Source organism: Oncorhynchus masou, chromosome 23 (genome assembly GCF_036934945.1).
Source record: "Oncorhynchus masou masou isolate Uvic2021 chromosome 23, UVic_Omas_1.1, whole genome shotgun sequence".
NCBI lineage: Eukaryota > Metazoa > Chordata > Actinopteri > Salmoniformes > Salmonidae > Oncorhynchus > Oncorhynchus masou.
Genome location: NC_088234.1, coordinates 21,010,461 through 21,030,692, shown reverse-complemented (window position 1 = coordinate 21,030,692; position 20,232 = coordinate 21,010,461). Strand labels below are relative to the sequence as shown.

Sequence of the window (20,232 nt, the reverse complement as noted above, 5' to 3'; positions counted from 1 at the left end):
GAATCTGTGAAAATACACAAATAGATATTTATTAGGTAATTTGACTTAGTGATTTGTAGTTCTTAGTCATACACAAACCCTGATTTTAAGTGTGATGTTTGGCCTCTAGTACCATTGTCCTACTCAATAACAATATCATGGGAGGGCATACTATCCATCTGTTCTACTGAGTTTAAATCCTGAATGAGAGATCACTAAAAGAAGACTACTGTATTGTGTTTGCTGTGTTTTCTCCATAGATGGTTTTAGCGAGGTGGAGTGGCTGTATGGTGATTGAAGTCCTCGTGGATGACAGTGTCATAGCATGCATGTTCCAAAAAGGTCACAACTATGACTTTCTTTTACAACAGTAGCTGCAGTGATAAAGAATAACGGATGCCAAACTTCAATAATAAGTACTTCATTTGTAATAAATCTATAATGATCAGAATCTACTTATAAAACAACTATTATGATTTAGTCCAGCCAGAATAACCTGTGAGACAGAGCTGTACTATCTATACACATGAGAAGGACATGGGCGCGCCTGAATGAGGCATCAACAAAAATTACGTGTCCAGTTCGACCAATCACCTGTAACTCGATTGTTGAAGTGTTGTACACAGGGGTAGAGTTTTTCCACTCAAGACAAGTTGTGAAGAGGATGACAACTTTAAAGATGATCACACTGTGTCTGATATTTGCACTTCTCGTAGAGATGGGTAAGGAAATCCTTAATATTTCTCTTATGTGATGTCCACACTTGATTTGGAGACACAGGGTTTTAAATTCTTGTTTTACAGACACTTTGACAATCTAATGTTGTATTTGGGGTAACCTATAGCAAAGTTACTATATTTTCATGTTCTCTAGTTGATGTGCGAGCGGGAACGGAGTCTTCATCCATACGTCAAGAGAGTGGTCTCATGTCAGTCAACGTTGGAGACACAGTGGTATTGCACTGCTTTCAAGAAAGTGACATGGCAATATTGTTCTCTTGGTACAAGCAAACCTTGGGAGATAAACTTCAACTCTTCTCAACTGTCAATAAGTTTGAAAGGAACGCAACATTTTACCATGAGTTTAAGGATAACCCTCGCTTCTCGGTGGAAAATGGCCAAGAAAAGAATCACCTAAGGATCTCAGACATGCAGCTGTCAGATTCAGGCACTTACTACTGTGGGAGCTCTTATAGCAATAAGATGGAGTTTGGAGATGGAGCCATTCTCATTGTAAAAGGTAAAGAGAAATATTTTTTTTAAATCTGAAATTAGACATATACGGTGAAAATATGAGGTATTCTCTTAATCAGATGAGATTTTAATTTAACAAATGATCAGTTAGAACACTTGTTATCGTGATATTCTAGAAAATCTATGGGTTAATTTACCTTTTTGTCAGTTTCAGGGTCCAGAAACATGACTGTGCTCCAGCAATCTGTGTCTGAGTCGGTCCAGCCAGGAGACTCTGTGACTTTGAACTGTACAATACACACTGAGACCTGTGCAGGAGAACACAGTGTCTATTGGTTCAGACATGGCTCAGGAGAATCCCATCCAGGAATCATTTACACCCATGGAGACAGGAGTGATCAGTGTGAGAGGAGCCCTGAGGCGAGGTCTCCTACACAGAGCTGTGTCTACAACCTCCCCAAGAGGAACCTCATTCTCTCTGATGCTGGGACTTACTACTGTGCTGTGGCCTCATGTGGGCAGATACTGTTTGGGAAAGGGACCAAGCTGGACATTGAGGGTAGGTTAATTTGCAGGCGAGGTCTCATTCTAAAGTCTCTTAAAAAAAGATTGAATTTCAGATTAGACAATCTACAGAAATATATGATCTACACTTAGTTCCCTCTATCACTGTTTTAATCATCACAGGCCATAGAGCAGAACCTCTTCTCTTGGTGTACTGCCTGGGTGTAGCATTGGCTCTTTCATTCATCCTGATCATTGCACTTGCTGGCATCATGTACAAGATGAACAAGAGAAAGTGCAGAGGTAAATGATTAAAAAGTTACTATTCTTTGATATCACCATCTCTGAATGTAGCAAAAGTGGAAGACGTGGCAGGATTTACAGTCTTTTGTGTCGCTGTTCTCAGAACTGGTCTCTCAGACAAGAGGTCCTACAGTTTCCCAGACAGACGCAGGGGTAAGCATGAATCGTTCTGTGTTGTGATGAAAATAGGACCTCAGTCAGCTCGCAAAAAAAACGATTACAATTAATGTTAAAAATTTAGTTCTGTTTCTCACAGGCCGAAGATGCAGACAGTCTCCATTATGTAGCTCTGAATCTGAGCAACAAGAAAAACAGGTCTAGAAGACAGAGAAGCAACATGGAGGAAGAGACGGTCTACTCTGGCATCAGACAGTAGAACTGGATGAATGAAACAGTTGCCATTGTATGCAAGATACCTCTTTAATAACTAGCTCTATATGAATGCTTCAGTAAAATGTGATAGACTCTTTCAAGTGTAATATAATATGAATAAATTGAACTCAGAATGCATTCTGTTCACACTCCTCTGTGGTCATAGTTACAGTGACTTTCCAGACCTTTAACAGACCTTTAACACAGGAAGACTGACCTGCAGCAACACACTGCACTATACTTTTCCTCTCAGGGCCAAAGTACTGTTCCTACCCCTGAGTGCAATACTGGTCTCTAAACACAGTGCTTACAAGGTAAAGGTCAATGTTCTCATTTATGTGAAGTCAGGTGGTCCCATCCATCATGTTACAGAAAATACAATGCAGTTGTGGTGTAGGAGGTTTACTTCTTTGTTTTCTCTTTAAGACATAGGCCTACTGATTGCATGCCAAACACCCCCTCACATACTCAGCAACATATTTAAAGGTATTCTGCGGTCTGCTATGAACAAAACTCGAGGCTGTAGCTACCTACACTTTGTTAAGGCCTGTTGGCTTCTACACAGGACGCTCTCTCTCTTTCTCACTCTCTCTCTCGCTTTCTCTCTCTCTCTCTTTCTCTCTCTCTCTCTCTGCTCTTTCTCTCTCTATCTCTCTCTCTCTCTCTCTCTCTCTCTCTTTCTCTCTCTCTCTCTTTCTCTCTCTCTCTTTCTCTCTCTCTCTGCTCTTTCTTTATCTCTCTCTCTCTCTCTCTGCTCTTTCTCTCTCTATTTCTCTCTCTCTTTCTCTCTCTCTCTCTCTTTCTCTCTCTTTCTCTTTCTCTCTCTTTCTCTTTCTCTCTCTCTTTCTCTCTCTCTCTCTCTCTTTAATTGGTTTCAGCAGGATATCTCAGTCAGTTGTATGACATACACGTTTGCTCTTCATGTTGTCCTTTTTAGCAAAAATATAACTATTTTAATGAGGCAACAAGTTATCTATATATATTCTACAGAAGTCTGTGTAAAAACCCAATGAACTATGTATTAGTTAATTGACCTAGAGATCTGAAGTCCGTAGTTAAACACAAACCATGGTCTGAAGTGTGATGTAAAGTATCATCATCATCTGGACCAAGAAGAAAGAGCCTCCTTCTAATTATATGATGGGAGGAATTTTATCTGTCAATACATTACAAAATAAAAATATTTAAGTAAAGGGATCAATTGACTCTTGCTGTTGTGTCTCTTACTTTGGGTGGACAAGCCCTCTGTTGGCCAGCTGCAGTACATAGTTGTTAATTGTTTTTCTTGCCATTATGGTCCATGGGAGTCATACAGTAGTTGGGACCTGGTTGGCCACATGTTATGACACTGTCATCCTCTAGGGCCTCTATGACTTCCACACAGTCACTTAGTAACACAGAGAAACAGAAACCATGTCAATAGACAGTATGAGGTGTCGTTCGTTCACAGTTAGGTCATAAAGTTGTGCAACACAGAATCAAGCTATACAACAACATGAAAGTATGGTGTTTGTTCCATTCGTGGCCTACTGGGCCGCCTATCGAGTGTTCAGCCAATGAAATCTGACTATGAAAAACAGACGGTACCTTAGATTTTATTTCTATTAAACCTTTATTTAACTAGGCCAGTCAGTTAAGAACAAATTCTTATTTACATTGCACTGCCCTATGGGACTCCCAATAATGGCCAGATGTGATACAGCCTGGATTCCAACCAGGTACTATAGTGACAAATCTTGCACTGAGATGCAGTTCCTTAGACCACTGTGCCACTCGGAAGCCCTAAATGAACCAATGAACGCAAACGCAGGTTTCCATTCTTTTCTGTAGAGAGACTGCATTTTACACAGGTCAGTCTCGTCCCGTGAAAGAGCAAGCAAGGAAAATCAACTCCTCACCTTTCTTTTAATCTGGAAAGCATGTCAGTAACATCTAACTCAAATGACTAATGTTATACATGTTTACTATACAGTTAAAGTGCTTACTATAGGTGTCTGGTAAATGTAATAAATGCAGTAAATATCGTTGTTTTCAGGTGCATCTCAACACCAGTTCTTGTTCAGCCCACTTCTTCCCAGAAAGCAAAGCTGAGCGACAATGTGACTATTGAATGTCACATAACCAGTGAGAACACAAACTACATGCTACGGTACAAACTCACCACCGGCATGGTGCTTTGGTACTTCGCTAAATGTTCTAAGTACCTGAGTGATGTGGTATTCTACAATGAATTTGATGATGGGTATCAAAGGATCACATCTTTACTTTGTCAAAAAGGTGCCAACCTCACCAGAGTTAACTTCCTCCTGAAAGCTTGAACTGCGTTCTACAGACATGAAGTGAGAAATTCAATGTAAACCCTCTGTGTATGTCAAAGAGGACATATGTACCTGTAGTCTCAGCCACCGACCCAAACGATGAAAAAATACAAACCAGTAACTCTGACTGTACATCATTTGAAGGGCTGCTCTAACTATGGTATGCCCCAGGACACATGTTAGATTGAAGTTTTTATCACATGTTTTATGCCTGTTCAGACAGCCAATAAAATCACTCAGTTCAGAGTTTCCACCTACTTCATAATGATTACCCAATGAGTGACATCATATAAATGGTGCCCCGTTGTAAGACCCACACTCTATACAGTTCAGAAAGGACAGTAAAATTATGATTATATATTGGACAATCTTTTTGTTTCACGCCAATTTGGGTAAGTAAGAAAAAATACATGTGGATCCTTTTACATCATAGTCTTTTTGAATCCATTTGAATGACTATGTAGTCTGAATAATGATAATAATGTATAATTCTGTACTATAACTTTGTCTTTGATTTATTTTGTTTGTTTGCTTCACAGGCTGTGCACTTGACAAGGATGTAATCCAACCAGACCCTGTGATAGTTACACAACTGGGACAAAGTGTATCTCTCACTTGCTTTTGTCGATCTAATTTGATGGTCAGGGTCTCTTGGTTCAAGCAAACTGTTGGACAGAAGCCTCTTCTCATGGAATCATCATATTATCCCACTAAAAATAGTTTTTATTCCAAAAACTTTAACAAAGACTTTAGTGAGACTAAACGTTTGAGTGTGAAGAGAGGAGATGGCAGCTCTAACCTGACCATCTCCAAGACAGAGTCAGGTGACTCAGCTACATACTACTGTGGTGCTATGGAAGAGGGCAAACTCAAATTTGCAGAAGGAACTTCTTTATTTGTCAAAGGTAACTTAAGTCGCAACCGAATGTGTGTGCATATAATGCTAAATGAATTAATCTAGCAGGCAAAGAAAATGTACACACAATGATCTTACTCACTCTCTTCAGGTTCAGAGTCCAACAGCATGTCTGTGCTCCAGCAGCCTGTGTCTGAGTCAGTTCAGCCAGGAGACTCTGTGACTCTGAACTGTACAATACACACTGAGACCTGTGCAGAACACAGTGTCTATTGGTTCAGACATGGCTCAGGAAAATTCCATCCAGGAATCATTTACAACAATGGAGACAGGAGAGATCAGTGTGAGAATTGCCCAGAGGCTGGGTCTCCTACACAGAGCTGTGTCTACAACCTCCCCAAGAGAAACCTCAGCCTCTCTGATGCTGGGACTTACTACTGTGCTGTGGCCTCATGTGGGGAGATACTGTTTGGGAAAGGGACCAAGCTGGAAATGGACTGTTAGTGATATTTCTGACAATTCTAAAATGTTCTAATATTTTATCCATGCTTGAACAAAATGTCCTGAATTTCCTGTCTGTATTTCCACAGATGGTTGTAAGAAGGAACTTCTCTTGGTGTACTGTCTGGGTGTAGCGTTGGCTCTTTGTGTCATCATCATCATTGTCCTTGGTTGTGTTATGTATAAGATGACCAAGAAAACCTTTCTGCTGTGCAGTGGTAAGCGTTATCATTAACCACAATATATGCTTAAACTGTTGGTGCAGTATACATTACATGTTATAGTCATGAAACTGGGTTGATTCATTTTATGTTGATGATGTTGATGATGATGATGATTCCTTCATGTTTGTCTGAAAGGAACGCATCCTCAGCCAAGTGGTCTGACAGTCCCCAGTTCTCATGACCAGGTATTCAGACCTTATAGTGAACTACTCCCTTATAGTGAGTATTACTTTGATGAACTGTAAACAGATCCTTCTATCAAATTTCCAATTTCAGTCTTTGGAATTTGCTTTGTTATTCCTCTTAGGATCAAGAAGATGATGACACACTCACGTCGGTCCATTACGCTGCTCTAAATATGATCCACAAGAAGCCAAAGACGCAGAGACAGAGGAGCGCCATGGAGAGAGACACCGAGTACTCTGGGGTGAGGTGCTGAAACATGGACAAAAAACATAGATTGATCTCCTCTAAGACTTGCATAGCTTTTTCTGTTAAACACTGTGTTTCTATCATTATAATTGTGTTGCAATTGCTTATATTCTGTCTAACTCCTTTTTACATTACTGTTGTGATACTGTTGCCCATTTTAGATCAAATAAAACATGAATTCACTGTAATTTTTATGTATTGTTTGATTTTCACTCATATTCTTCAAGTTTAACTGGTAAGTTTGCATGGACATTGTATCCTGATTGCATGGTACGCATAATATCATTCGTAGCTTTCAGTTGTCTCAAACTCTCTTTTTAAGCTGTATCCTGTATCGGATCTCTGTGGTGTCCTGACGGCCCTAAATGGATTTTCCACTCAGCTTAACTCATCTTTAAACCCCAGAAATGACCATCAGTCCTCACCACACACTGTCTTCACACACCTCAGTGCATCAAAACCACAAACATCCATGTCACTAAGAGCACAACTCACTCTCATCATGAGAAAAGCCTGAACTAAAAATATACTTTTTAGCCGAGTATATTTTGAAGGGAGCTTATAGTGTTGAACATATCATCCAAATATTACAATGTACACATTGTAATTAAGAAGTTTTTGCAAACAATAGAAAATGTGAATATGCATATGTGCAGGTTGAAGTAGTGTACTTCATTTATCTTTCAATAGGGTGCAACAGTGTACATAGAAGTCCTCATAACTGCTTTACCTTCAGAGTTGGCAGCAACTTTTATAATTGTCCAGATATTAATCTTTTTCACTAAGAATCATTGAAAATGTACTTTCCCATGATATATCATGTGTGTAGTCATAATAGCTGTCAACAAAGGTCCAATAAAGACAATGTTCGGTTAAGAATCTTTAACGAGGTAATTTATTACATGCATATTACACATCTGTATCATGTTATAAATCCATTTCAGCATCATAGAGTCTTGTATCAAACAGTCTAGGTAGTCATCATCACTGGATCATTACTACTAATATCAACTAAGTTACTATAAAGTGTTGCTAAGTTACCAGGAGGTAGCAGAGTGATCTCTATATGATGAAGACAATGACTCATGTGTTTGTGTGTAATTTTCTATTGAATTCTAGGGAGTAGTTGAATAAGAAACAACCTATTTATTTAAGTAATCTCTCCTCTGTGATGTGTTGTCCTCTTTAAGTTGTGTTGATAGCATGTCAATCACACCCACCCCCACACAACAAGTTCACAGGTACTCTGCAGACTTCCGTAATCCCAAGAAGAGATTGTGTCTACGCTTTAGTCAGGTGGGCCTGCTGGCTTTGTGCAGACAGGTCCCTCATACCTGCTCTCTGTTTCTCTGTCTCTATGTGGTTTTCAGCAGGATGTCGATGTGGTGTCACTGTTGTTATCATTATCTTTACTTGCTGTTCATGTTGCCCCTGACAGATTACATCCAAAGCAAAACAGTTATTTATTTAAACTGACTCAAATATATATATGTGACCCGTTTCAGGAAACAAGGCATATGGCGCAAGTCACTACTTCACAGGAAAGGCATTTAAACGTTTAATAGTATTTTTATCTCAATGTATTTTTTTTGCCAGAAATGCCATCTGGAACATGTGCACTTTCATGTGGCGAATAACACACTTTTATAAATATGAATACAAAAAATATTACGAGCCTATCTATTGTTTATCCACAATATTTTTTATCTGGACACTTCCTATTTTTGATATTGCTAATATGCAAATATGCAAGTTGCTATGTCACTGTAGCTTTTACACATTCCAGCAGGCCCACCTGTATCCTGTGCAGGTGACAAATAAACGTTGATTTTATTTCTTATAGTGTGTGTTTATCAGAGACAGAGGGTGTGAACGATGCTGAACAGGTGTAGACAAAGAAGAGGTCTCCAGTAGGTGTACCAAAACATTCAAAAAGTTATCAACTATCAAAGCAGATTTACTTTCCCAGATTTACTTGATCCTCAACTGCAGTGTATGACATTTCATTTTGAGTCTCTACTTTCATCCAATATTTTAAAAAATCACCATTTCAAATTTTGCCACATAAGACCCGAATTGAGGTGGTCGGTCAAATGTACATAAAATTCCCATGACCCTCCCCTGTACTGTAAAATAAATGTAACACCCTCCCCCCTCACAGAATTAACTCAAAATAATGTTTACGACCACAAATAACAATAACTGTAGCGACCCTGCGTTTATAAATGTGGATATCAACTTTGCCACTTCCACATGCTTTTGTGGCACAGTAGATAACACACAGTGCTACGAGCCAGAAGGTTGAGGGTTTGCCCACAACCACAGACGAGCTGACTCTCCCTGCCTGTTTCATTACACTACGATCAGAGCCGGCTGCAAGCAATGATCAGCTAGGGGGAAATCTGATTTTCAAAATGTTGATGAAATATTTATAATTCTGTAAAATATATTCAATGAATTTTCCACCAACATGTTATTGTGCCAATGCACCACACAACCAATAAAGAAAGCATACCGATCTTGGGCACTTCAATGTCATGGTTTGCATTTTCAACACCACAAAAAATAGACAATGTCATTCTTGACAAACAAAAAAAACATCCCTCCCTAAATTGTAGGCTTTTCCGGTATCAAATAAAAATAAAAATCTAATTGTATTAGTCTCATGGGCCGAAAACAACAGGGTTCACTTTACAGTGAAATGCTTACTTACGAGCCCCTAACCAACAATGCAGTTTAAAAAATATGGATAAGAATAAGTAATAAAAGTAACAAGTAATTGAAGAGCAACAGAAAAATAGCAATGTGATACTATATACAGGGGGGTACCGGTACAGAGTCAATGTGCGGGGGCACCGGTTAGTTGAGGTAATATGAACAGGTAGGTAGAGTTATTAAAGAAACTATACATAGATGATAACAACAGAGAGTAGCAGCGGTGTAAAAGAGGGGGGCAATGCAAATAGTCTGGGAAGCCATTTGATTAGACGTTCAGGAGTCTTATGGCTCGGAGGTAGATGCTGTTTAGAAGCCTTTTGGACCTAGACTTGGTGCTCCGGTATCGCTTACCGTGCGGTAGCAGAGAGAACAGTCGATGACTAGCGTGGCTGGAGATTTTGAGTTTTTTTGGAGCCTTCCTCTGACACCACCTGGTATAGAGGTCCTGGATGGCAGGAAGCTTAGCCCCAGTGATGTACTGGGCCGTTCGCACTATCCTCTGTAGTGCCTTGCATTCGGAGGCTGAGCAGTTGCCATACCAGGCAGTTATGCAACCAGTCAGGATGCTCGATGGTGCAGCTGTAGAACCTTTTGAGGATCTGAGTACTCATGCCAAATCTTTTCAGTCTCCTGAGGGGGAATAGCTTTTGCCGTGCCCTCTTCACGACTGCCTTGGTGTGTTTGGACAATGTTAGTTTGTTGGTGATGTGGACACCAAGGAACTTGAAGCAACCTGCTCCTCTACTGCCCCTTGATGAGAATGGGAGCATGCTCAGTCCTCTTTTTCCTGTAGTCCACAATCATCTCCTTTGTCTTGATCACGTTCAGAGAGAGGTTGTTATCCTTGCACCACACAGCCAGGTCTCTGACCCCCTCCCTATAGGCTGTCTCGTTGTTGTCGGTGAACAGGCCTACCACTGTTGTGTCATCGGCAAACTTAATGATGGTATTAGAGTCGTGCCTGGCCGTGCAGTCATGAGTGAACAGGGAGTACAGAAGGGGACTGAGCACGCACCCTTGAGGGGCCCTCGTTTTGAGGATCAGAGCGGCGGATGTGTTGTTACCTACCTTAACCACCTGGGGGTAGCCCATCAGGAAGTCCAGGATCCAGAGGGAGGGATTTATTCCCAGGGTCCTTAGCTTACTGGTGAGCTTTGAGGGCAGTATGGTGTTGAACGCTGAGCTGTAGTCAATGAATAGCATTCTCACATAGGTGTTCCTATTGGCCAGGTGGGAAAGGGCAGTGTGGAGTGAAATAGAGATTGCATTATCTGTGGATCTGTTGGGGCAGTATGCAAATTGGAGTAGGTCTAGAGTTTCTGGGATAATGGTGTTTATGTGAGCCATGACCAGCCTTTCAATGCACTTCATGGCTAAAGACGTGAGTGCTACGGGTCAGTAGTCATTCAGACAGGTAACCTTAGTGTTCTTGGACACAGGGACAATGGTGGTCTGCTTTAAACAAGTTGGTATTTCAGACTTGGACAGGGAGATGTTGAAAATGTCAGTGAAGACACTTGCCAGTTGGTCAGCGCATGCTTGCAGTACACGTCCTGGTAATCCATCTGGCCCTGTGGCCTTGTGAATGTTGACCTGTTGAAAGGTCCTTCTCACATCGGCTGCGGAGAATTTCAACACACAGTCATCCAGAACAGCTGGTGCTCTCATGCATGTTTCAGTGTTATTTGCCTCGAAGCGGGCATAGAAGTAGTTTAGCTCTTCTGGTACACTCATTTCACTGGGCAGCTCTCGGCTTTGCTTCCCTTTGTAGTCTGTAATGGTTTGCAAGCCCTGCCACATCTGACGAGCATCAGAGCCGCCGGTGTACTGCGTTTAGTCCTCTATTGATGCTTTGCCTGTTTGATGGTTCGTTGGAGGACATAGCGGGATTTCTTACAAGTTTCCGGGTTAGATTCCCGCTCCTTGAAAGCGGCACGCTTGCCGTTAGCTCAGTGCGGATGCTGCCTGTAATCCATGGCTTCTGGTTGGGGACGACTTTTTCGATGCACTTATTGATGAAGCCAATGACTGATGTGGTGTACTCCTCAATGTCATCGGAGGAATCCCGGAACATTTACCAGTCTGTGCTAGCAAAAACAGTCCTGTAGCTTAGCATCTGCTTCTTCTGACTATTTTTTTTATTGATCTAGTCACTGGTGCGTCCTGCTTGAATATACTTGTATGCAGGAATCAGGAGGATAGAATTATGGTCAGATTTGCCAAATGGAGGGTGAGGTAGAGCTTTGTATGTGTCTCTGTGTGTGGAGAAAAGGTGGTCCAGAGTTTTCCTTCTCCTCTGGTTGCACATTTAACATTCTGATAGATATTTGGTAAAACAGATTTCATTTTCCCTGCATTAAACCTCAGGGTATGTGTTTTCCTGTATGCTTATGGTGGAAATACAACTCATTCAATGCGGTCTTAGTGCCCGCCTCAGTCTGTGGTGGTATGTTATCAGCTACAAAAAATACAGATGAAAAATCTCTAGGTAGATAGTGTGGTCTTCAGCTTGTCATGAGATACTCTACCTCAGGCGAGCAATAGCTCGAGACTTCCTTAGATATTGTACACCAGCTGTTATTTGTAAAAATACATAGTCCGCCGCCCCTTGTATTACCAGACGCCACTGTTCTATCCTGCCGGTACATCGTATAACCGACCAGCTGTATGTTGATAGTGTTGTCATTCAGACACGACTCCGTGAAGGACAAGATATTACAGTTTTGAATGTCCCGTAGGTAGTTTAATCTTCTGCATATGTCATCTATTTTTTTTCTCCAAAGATTGCATGTTTGCCAGCAGAATGGAAGGACAACACAATTGGTTGGGGACAGGTTAAACGTCAGCCTTCTTCTCCGATGCCATCTTAACATATTGAAGGCTTGACTTGACAATCTCCGAATGTCATTCGACTTTTTGGTGTTTTGTAACAGATATCTCTTTCAATTCATCAATTTGTTGCTGAACAATTTAGAACGCTTGATTGCTTGATGTTATTTGTAAACAAAAAAATACATATAACATAATGTATATTAAGTGCCTTGGGAAAGTATTCAGACCCCTTGACTTTCTCTAAAAATCTGTTATGTTACAGCCTGACTCCAAATTTGATATTTCCCCCAAACAATCTGCAATCTACACACAGTACCCCATAACGGCAAAGCAATAATACATTTTTAACACCACTTTATTTTTAGAATGTGAAATGTCAGAATAACAGTAGAAAAAAATATTTCTTTCAGCATTTCTTTCTTTCATCACATTCCCAGTGGGTCAGAAGTTAACATACACTCAATTAGTGTTTGGTAGCATTGCCTTTAAATTGTTTAACTTGGGTCAAACGTTTCAGGTAGCCTTCCACAAGCTTCCAATAAGATGGAAGAATTTTGGCCCATTCCTCCTGACAGAGCTGGTGTAACTGAGTCAGGTTATTAGGCCTCCTTGCTCACACACTCTTTTTCAGTTCTGCCTACAAATTGTCTATGGGATGGAGGTCAGGGCTTTGTGATGGCCACTCAAATACCTTGACTTTGTTGTCCATAAGCCATTTTGCCCCAACTTTGGAAGCATGCTTGGGGTCATTGTTAATTTGGAAGACCCATTTGTGACCAAGCTTTAACTTCCTGACTGATGTCTTGAGATGTTGCTTCAATATTTCCATATAATTCTCCCTACCTCATGATGCCATCTATTTTTTGAAGTGCACCAGTCCCCCCTGCAGCAAAGCACCCCCATAACATGATGCTGCCACCTCCATGTTTCACGGTTGGGATGGTGATCTTTGGCATGCAAGCCTCCCCCTTTTTCCTCCGAACATAACGATGGTCATTATGGCCAAACAGTTCTATTTTTGTTTCATCAGAGCAGAGGACATTTCTCCAAAAAGTACGATCTTTGTCCCCATGTGCAGTTGCAAACTGTCGTCTGGCCTTTTTTATGGCAGTTATTGAGCAGTGACTTGTTTTACTGTAGATATAGATACTTGTGTACCTGTTTCCTCCAGCATCTTTACAGGGTCCTTTGCTATTGTTCCTGGATTGATTCACACTTTTCGCACCAAAGTACATTAATCTCTAAGAGACAAAACGCGTCTCCTTCCTGAGCAGTATGACGGCTGCGTGGTCCCATGGTGTTTATACTTGCGTACTATTGTTTGTACAGATGAACGTGGTACCTTCAGGCGTTTGGTACTTGCTCCCAAGGATGAACCAGAATTGTGGAGGTCTAGAATTTCTTTTGTGAGGTCTTGGCTGATTTCTTTTGATTTTTCCATGATGTCAAATGAAGAGGCACTGAATTTGAAGGTAGGCCTTGAAATACATCCACGGGTACACCTCCAATTGACTCAAATGATGTCAATTAGCCTATCAGAAGCTTCTAAAGCCCCAACATAATTTTCTGGAATATTCCAAGATGTTTAAAGCACAGTCAACTTAGTGTATGTTAACTTCTGACCCACTGGAATTGTGATACAGTGAATTATAAGTGAAATATTCTGTCTGTAAACAATTGTTGGACAAATGACTCAATTACTCTCATGCGCACAGTAGATGTCCTAACGGACTTGTCAAAACTATAGTTTGTTAACAAGACATTTGTGGAGTGGTTTGAAATTAGTTTTAATGACTCCAACCTAAGTGTATGTAAACTTCCGACTTCAACTGTATAACAAAAGTTTGGGGACACTTAGAAATATCCTTGTTTTCCATGAAAACATATATGAAATTAGTTGCAAAATGAATAGGAAATATAGTCAAGATGTTAACAAGGTTATAAATAAGGATTTTTAATTGAAATAATTGTGTCCTTCAAACTTTGCTTTCGTCAAACAATCCTCCATTTGCAGCAATTGAAGCCTTGCAGACCTTTGGCATTCTAGTTGTCAATTTTTTGAGGCAATCTAAAGAGATTTCACCACATACTTCCTGAAGCACCTCCCACAAGTTGGATGTGCTTGATGGGCACTTCTTACGTACCATACGGTCAAGCTGCTCCCACAACAGCTCAATAGGGTTGTGAATCGGTTGACTGTGCCTTGCCACTCCATTATAGACAGAATACCAGCTGACTGTTTCTTCTCTAAATAGTTCTTGCATAGTTTGGAGCTGTGCTTTGGGTCATTGTCCTGTTGTAGGAGGAAATGCACCATCCACAGGGTATGGCAAGGCATTGCAGAAGGGAGTGATAGCTTTCCTTCTTCAAGATCCCATTTACCCTGTATGAATCTCCCACTTTACCACCACCAAAGCATCCCCAGACCATCACATTGCCTCCACCATTCTTGACAGATGGTGTCAAGCGGTCCAGCATCTTTTAAAAATTTCTGCGTCTCACAAATGTTCTTCTTTGTGATGCTAAAACCTCAAACTTTGATTTGTCTGTCTATAACACTTTTTTTCCAATCTTACTTAGTCTATTGCCTGTGTTCTTTTGCCCATCTTATTCTTTTATTTTTATTGGCCAGTCTGAGATATGGCTTTTTCTTTGAAACTCTGCTTAGAAGGCCAGCATCCCGGAGTCGACTCTTCACTGTTGATGTTGAGACTGGTGTTTTGCGGGTACTATTTAATGAAGCTGCCAGTTGAGGACTGTTTCTAAAACGAGACACTCTAATGCACCTGTCCTCTTGCCCAGTTGTGCACTGGGGCCTCCCACTCCTCTTTCTATTCTGGTTAGAGCCAGTTTCTGCTGTTCTTTGAAGGGAGTAGTACACAGCGTTGTACGTGATCTTCAGTTTCTTGGCAATTTAATTTCTCAGAACAAGAATAGACTGACGAGTTTCAGAAGAAAGCTCTTTGTTTCTGGCCATTTTGAGCCTGTAATCGAACCCACAAATGCTGATGCTCCAGACACTCAACTAGTCTAAAGAAAGCCAGTTTTTTCCTTCTTTAATCAGAACAACAGTTTTCAGCTCCGCTAACATAATTGCAAAAGGGTTTTCTAACATTCAATTAGCCTTTTAAAATGATAAACTTGGATTAGCTAACACAACTTGCCATTGGAACACAGGAGTGATGGTTGCTGATAATGGGCCTCTACGCCTGTGTAGATATTCCATTAAAAATCTGCCTGTTTCCAGCTACAATTGTCATTTACAACGTTTGATGTTATTTTAATGGTAAAAAATGTGCTTTTCTTTCGAAAACAAGGACATTTCTAAGTGACCCCAAACTTTTGAACAGTAATATGTATATATATATATATATATATATATATATATATATATATATATATATATATATATATATATACAGTGCCTTGCGAAAGTATTCGGCCCCCGTGAACTTTGCAACCTTTTGCCACATTTCAGGCTTCAAACATAAAGATATGTAACTGTATTTTTTTGTGAAGAATCAACAACAAGTGGGACACAATCATGAAGTGGAACGACATTTATTGGATATTTCAAACTTTTTTAACAAATCAAAAACTGAAAAATTGGGCGTGCAAAATTATTCAGCCCCCTTAAGTTAATACTTTGTAGGGCCACCTTTTGCTGCGATTACAGCTGTAAGGCGCTTGGGGTATGTCTCTATCAGTTTTGCACATCGAGAGACAATTTTTTTCCCATTCCTCCTTGCAAAACAGCTCGAGCTCAGTGAGGTTGGATGGAGACATTTGTGAACAGCAGTTTTCAGTTCTTTCCACAGATTCTCGATTGGATTCAGGTCTGGACTTTGACTTGGCCATTCTAACACCTGGATATGTTTATTTTTGAACCATTCCATTGTAGATTTTGCTTTATGTTTTGGATCATTGTCTTGTTGGAAGACAAATCTCCGTCCCAGTCTCAGGTCTTTTGCAGACTCCATCATGTTTTCTTCCAGAATGGTCCTGTATTTGGCTCCATCCATCTTCCCATCAATTTTAACAATCTTCCCTGTCCCTGCTGAAGAAAAGCAGGCCCAAACCATGATGCTGCCACCACCATATTTGACAGTGGGGATGGTGTGTTCATTGTGATGAGCTGTGTTGCTTTTACGCCAAACATAACATTTTGCATTGTTGCCAAAAAGTTCAATTTTGGTTTCATCTGACCAGAGCACCTTCTTCCACATGTTTGGTGTGGCTTGTGGCAAACTTTAAACTACACTTTTTATGGATATCTTTAAGAAATGGCTTTCTTCTTGCCACTTCCATAAAGGCCAGATTTGTGCAATATACGACTGATTGTTGTCCTATGGACAGAGTCTCCCACCTCAGCTGTAGATCTCTGCAGTTCATCCAGAGTGATCATGGGCCTCTTGGCTGCATATCTGATCAGTCTTCTCCTTGTATGAGCTGAAAGTTTAGAGGGACGGCCAGGTCTTGGTAGATTTGCAGTGGTCTGATACTCCTTCCATTTCAATATTATCGCTTGCACAGTGCTCCTTGGGATGTTTAAAGCTTGGGAAATCTTTTTGTATCCAAATCCGGCTTTAAACTTCTTCACAACAGTATCTCGGACCTGCCTGGTGTGTTCCTTGTTCTTCATGATGCTCTCTGCGCTTTTAACGGACCTCTGAGACTATCACAGTGCAGGTGCATTTATACGGAGACTTGATTTACACACAGGTGGATTGTATTTATCATCATTAGTCATTTAGGTCAACATTGGATCATTCAGAGATCCTCACTGAACGTCTAGAGAGAGTTTGCTGCACTGAAAGTAAAGGGGCTGAATAATTTTGCACGCCCAATTTTTCAGTTTTTGATTTGTTAAAAAAGTTTGAAATATCCAATAAATGTCGTTCCACTTCATGATTGTGTCCCACTTGTTGTTGATTCTTCACAAAAAAATACAGTTTTATATATTTATGTTTGAAGCCTGAAATGTGGCAAAAGGTCGCAAAGTTCACGGGGGCCGAATACTTTCGCAAGGCACTGTATATATATATATATATATATATATATATATAAAATCTATTATTATATTATTTACATTGAATACTGTCTTTGTGAGAATACTGTCTTTGTGACTTTATGCCTATCTCTGTAACTGCCAAGCAGCCTACTGGTCTGACTTCTGTGTATCACATACAGTACTGCATCAGTCCAGTTGGACTTGTGTCAGGGCAAGAGAGAGTAAACATTCAACGGACTGCAAGATGATTCTAGTATTCATCTGTATGGTGATTCTGCATCTCACTTGTAAGTACTGTATGTAACCTGCATGGACTTCCAAGTCTATTTCTCCTCTGTGTTTCAGTATCTATTTACTGTAAAGCAGGATTGAGGTCAAATACATTTAAATTCCAGTCAATTCAGAATGTAAACAAAATTAAAATTCTAAATTTTCCTCATGAAAGCATTGATGAGAATTGCAATTTCAGTGTACTTCCTGAATTGACTTGAATTGAAACGGAATTGATCCCAAACCTGACTGTAAGATGACTAAATATGTCCTCTGCCTTGGCTCAACTTACTTACTTTAACTCCTATGTAAATGTCTACATCTTAGCCAAACATGAGCACTTTACCTATGAAAGGTTTACACTGTGGGCAGATAATTCCATCTCCAACTATGTACTCCATCCTGTGTGTTACAGATGTGGCCATGCATCAGACTGAATCTCAGCCTGTGCAGACAGAATTGGTGCCTCTAGTGGATTCTGTAACCCTTGGATGCTTCTCCACAGTGGACTTAGTGTTATTAGTGTAATTTCACATTGCAAAAGCATGAAAATAGTGGAGAGCCAGACGTGATCACCAGGAAGGAACATGGGAGCCTCACTGTGGTGGCAGTCTGCCTAATACTTCTGATGGAGGACTGGAGTCTCAAGTGGGCAGCGTTCCACACATCCTCTGCGCACCGGAACCACTCGACCACTACAGGAGCCTCGGTCTGGCTCAGAGTCCACGGAGCTAGGGCCGGCTGATATCCCAGGACGCACTGGAAGGGAGTCAGCCCGGTAGAAGACCCTAGGAGACGGATGGTCACACGGTTGCCCCTCTGCCCCTCTGCTCTAGTGGACCCAGGGTTAGCACGTTGAAGCTGGTGCCCCTCCTGACCGCAAGAGCTGTCTCTGGCGACGCTGGAGAGGTGTGTGGCCCCTACCTCCGTGGGTTCAAGTTTTACACCGGCGTTCCCGAAGAAGGTTATCCAGACGGATGGCCATCGAGATGAGAGCGTCCAAGCATATGTTGTCATCCCGACATGCCAATTCCATCTGGACCTCCTCACACAGTCCACTGCGGAATAGAGTGGGGAGCGCCGGCTCATTCCATCCGCTGGAGGATTCCACAGTCAGAAAGGTGAGGGCATACTCTGCAGCGGTCTTGTCACCCTGCTGGAATTGCTCACCTCCATCTCTGCCCTCTGGAGGATGGTCGAAGACCACCCTGAACAGAGCCATGAACCTCTCATGAACCTCTCATAGGAATCCAGCTCCTCCTATACTCTCTCCAAGACTGCTGTAGCCCACTCCAATGCCCGTCCCATCAGCAGGGAAATGACCATGGCAACATTGGACCTCTCGGTGGTGGGGGCTCCCGTTTGATAGGCAAATAGAGGGAGCACTGGAGTAGGTAGCCACAGCATTTTGATGGAATACCGTCATACTTCTCCGGAAGGATCAGTCGGGCATCACTGACTTGGGCGGACAGATGGGTCGGCTGGGGACTGGCTCACTTGACGACGCGTGGTAGGAGGCCCTCTGATAGGGGCATGGAGAACCTTGTTGGTGGTGTCGTTGCGGAGGAGAACGGAGGATCTCCTCCATGGCCGTACCCAGTTGCGCCAGCTGGTAGTGGTGTTGGTGGGGTAGATGACCCTGTTCGTTGACCGTCTGGAAGATTGTTTTATATTCTGCTGTTTCCATATTGCAAGGTGGTATTCTGTAACATATACGCCGGGAGTCAGGTGCAGGAAGGGAGTTTAGTAATGATGAAAGGATAAACAAGAACAAACATCAGCCGCATACTGAACGTGAGAGAAAACAATATCACCTAATGACTGAGGAAGACTGAGGGCTAAATAAAGGGGGAGTAATCAAGGAGAAAATTATGAGCAGGTGTGCTTAATAATGGGCAGCAGGTGTGCGCAATGACGGCTGCCAGGTGTGCGCAATGTGGGTTGGTTAGTAGACTGGCAATGTCCAGCGGGAGTGAGGGAGCAGGAGAAGAGTGTTTAAAAAATGTGCTAAAAATGTGCTAAAAATAACACACAAAAATTAGGGTTGAGCAAGGACACTTCACTCACAATCCAAGTGAGTAACTTTGAATTATATTTTTTGCCTGATATTAAACTGCTTTACGTCCTCCTGCTTCATATTGGTAGCTGGGGTAATTTAATAATTGTGGATGAAGTATGTATCTATCTCTTATATTTTAGAATCTGAAAGTGGACACGGAGAGTTACGCTGCACTGAGCTTCTCAATAAACAGATCTGAGCGTGAAAGAGGGATGCCAGGATGAATGAGATAGATACATGTTAGATGAATGAGACCAAAGCGCAGCATGGAAGGTGTTCATGATTTTTAATACTGAACTCCGACAAAACAACAAAATACAAAACTGAACGTAAAGTTCTGCAGGGTTAAACAGAAACTATGCAAAAACAAGATCCCACAATCAATGGTGGGAAAAAGGGCTGCCTAGGTATGATCCCCAATCAGAGACAATGATAGACAGCTGCCTCTGATTGGGAACCATACCCGACCAACAAAGAAATAGAACAACTAGAATGCCCACCCAAATCACACCTCGACCTGACCAAATTGAGAAATAAAAAGGCTCTCTAAGGTCAGGGCGTGACATTGTGTATGCTCCCATAAAGCAACAGCTGTGAAATAGTCTTGTTTGATTATATTAACCTATCATATCTACTGTGTAATTGTGTCAGTATCACATA

At 41.3% G+C, this 20,232-nt stretch overlaps 2 protein-coding genes across 4 annotated transcripts; both read left to right on the top strand.

Moving 5' to 3' along the window:
• The first annotated feature begins 571 nt into the window (after positions 1 to 571).
• Positions 572 to 3,130, top strand: LOC135510560 (uncharacterized). Its single transcript, XM_064931575.1, has 6 exons — positions 572 to 701; positions 853 to 1,218; positions 1,381 to 1,731; positions 1,860 to 1,979; positions 2,083 to 2,132; positions 2,236 to 3,130. Exons 1-6 carry the CDS (start codon positions 644 to 646, stop codon positions 2,353 to 2,355), a joined length of 1,065 nt encoding a protein of 354 aa, XP_064787647.1. The 5' UTR covers positions 572 to 643; the 3' UTR covers positions 2,356 to 3,130.
• A 1,851-nt stretch (positions 3,131 to 4,981) lies between these two features.
• On the top strand, positions 4,982 to 7,563 carry LOC135510540 (uncharacterized). Of its 3 annotated transcripts, XM_064931550.1 has the most exons (7): positions 4,982 to 5,061; positions 5,209 to 5,574; positions 5,677 to 6,024; positions 6,116 to 6,244; positions 6,386 to 6,435; positions 6,558 to 6,677; positions 7,005 to 7,563. In XM_064931550.1, exons 1-7 carry the CDS (start codon positions 5,019 to 5,021, stop codon positions 7,197 to 7,199), a joined length of 1,251 nt encoding a protein of 416 aa, XP_064787622.1. In that variant the 5' UTR covers positions 4,982 to 5,018; the 3' UTR covers positions 7,200 to 7,563. The 3 variants fall into 3 exon arrangements, with proteins under 3 accessions (XP_064787622.1, XP_064787623.1, XP_064787624.1); XM_064931551.1 differs by having other exon boundaries at positions 6,558 to 7,091; XM_064931552.1 differs by lacking the exon at positions 7,005 to 7,563 and having other exon boundaries at positions 6,386 to 6,469; positions 6,558 to 6,671.
• Positions 7,564 to 20,232: the final 12,669 nt, after the last annotated feature.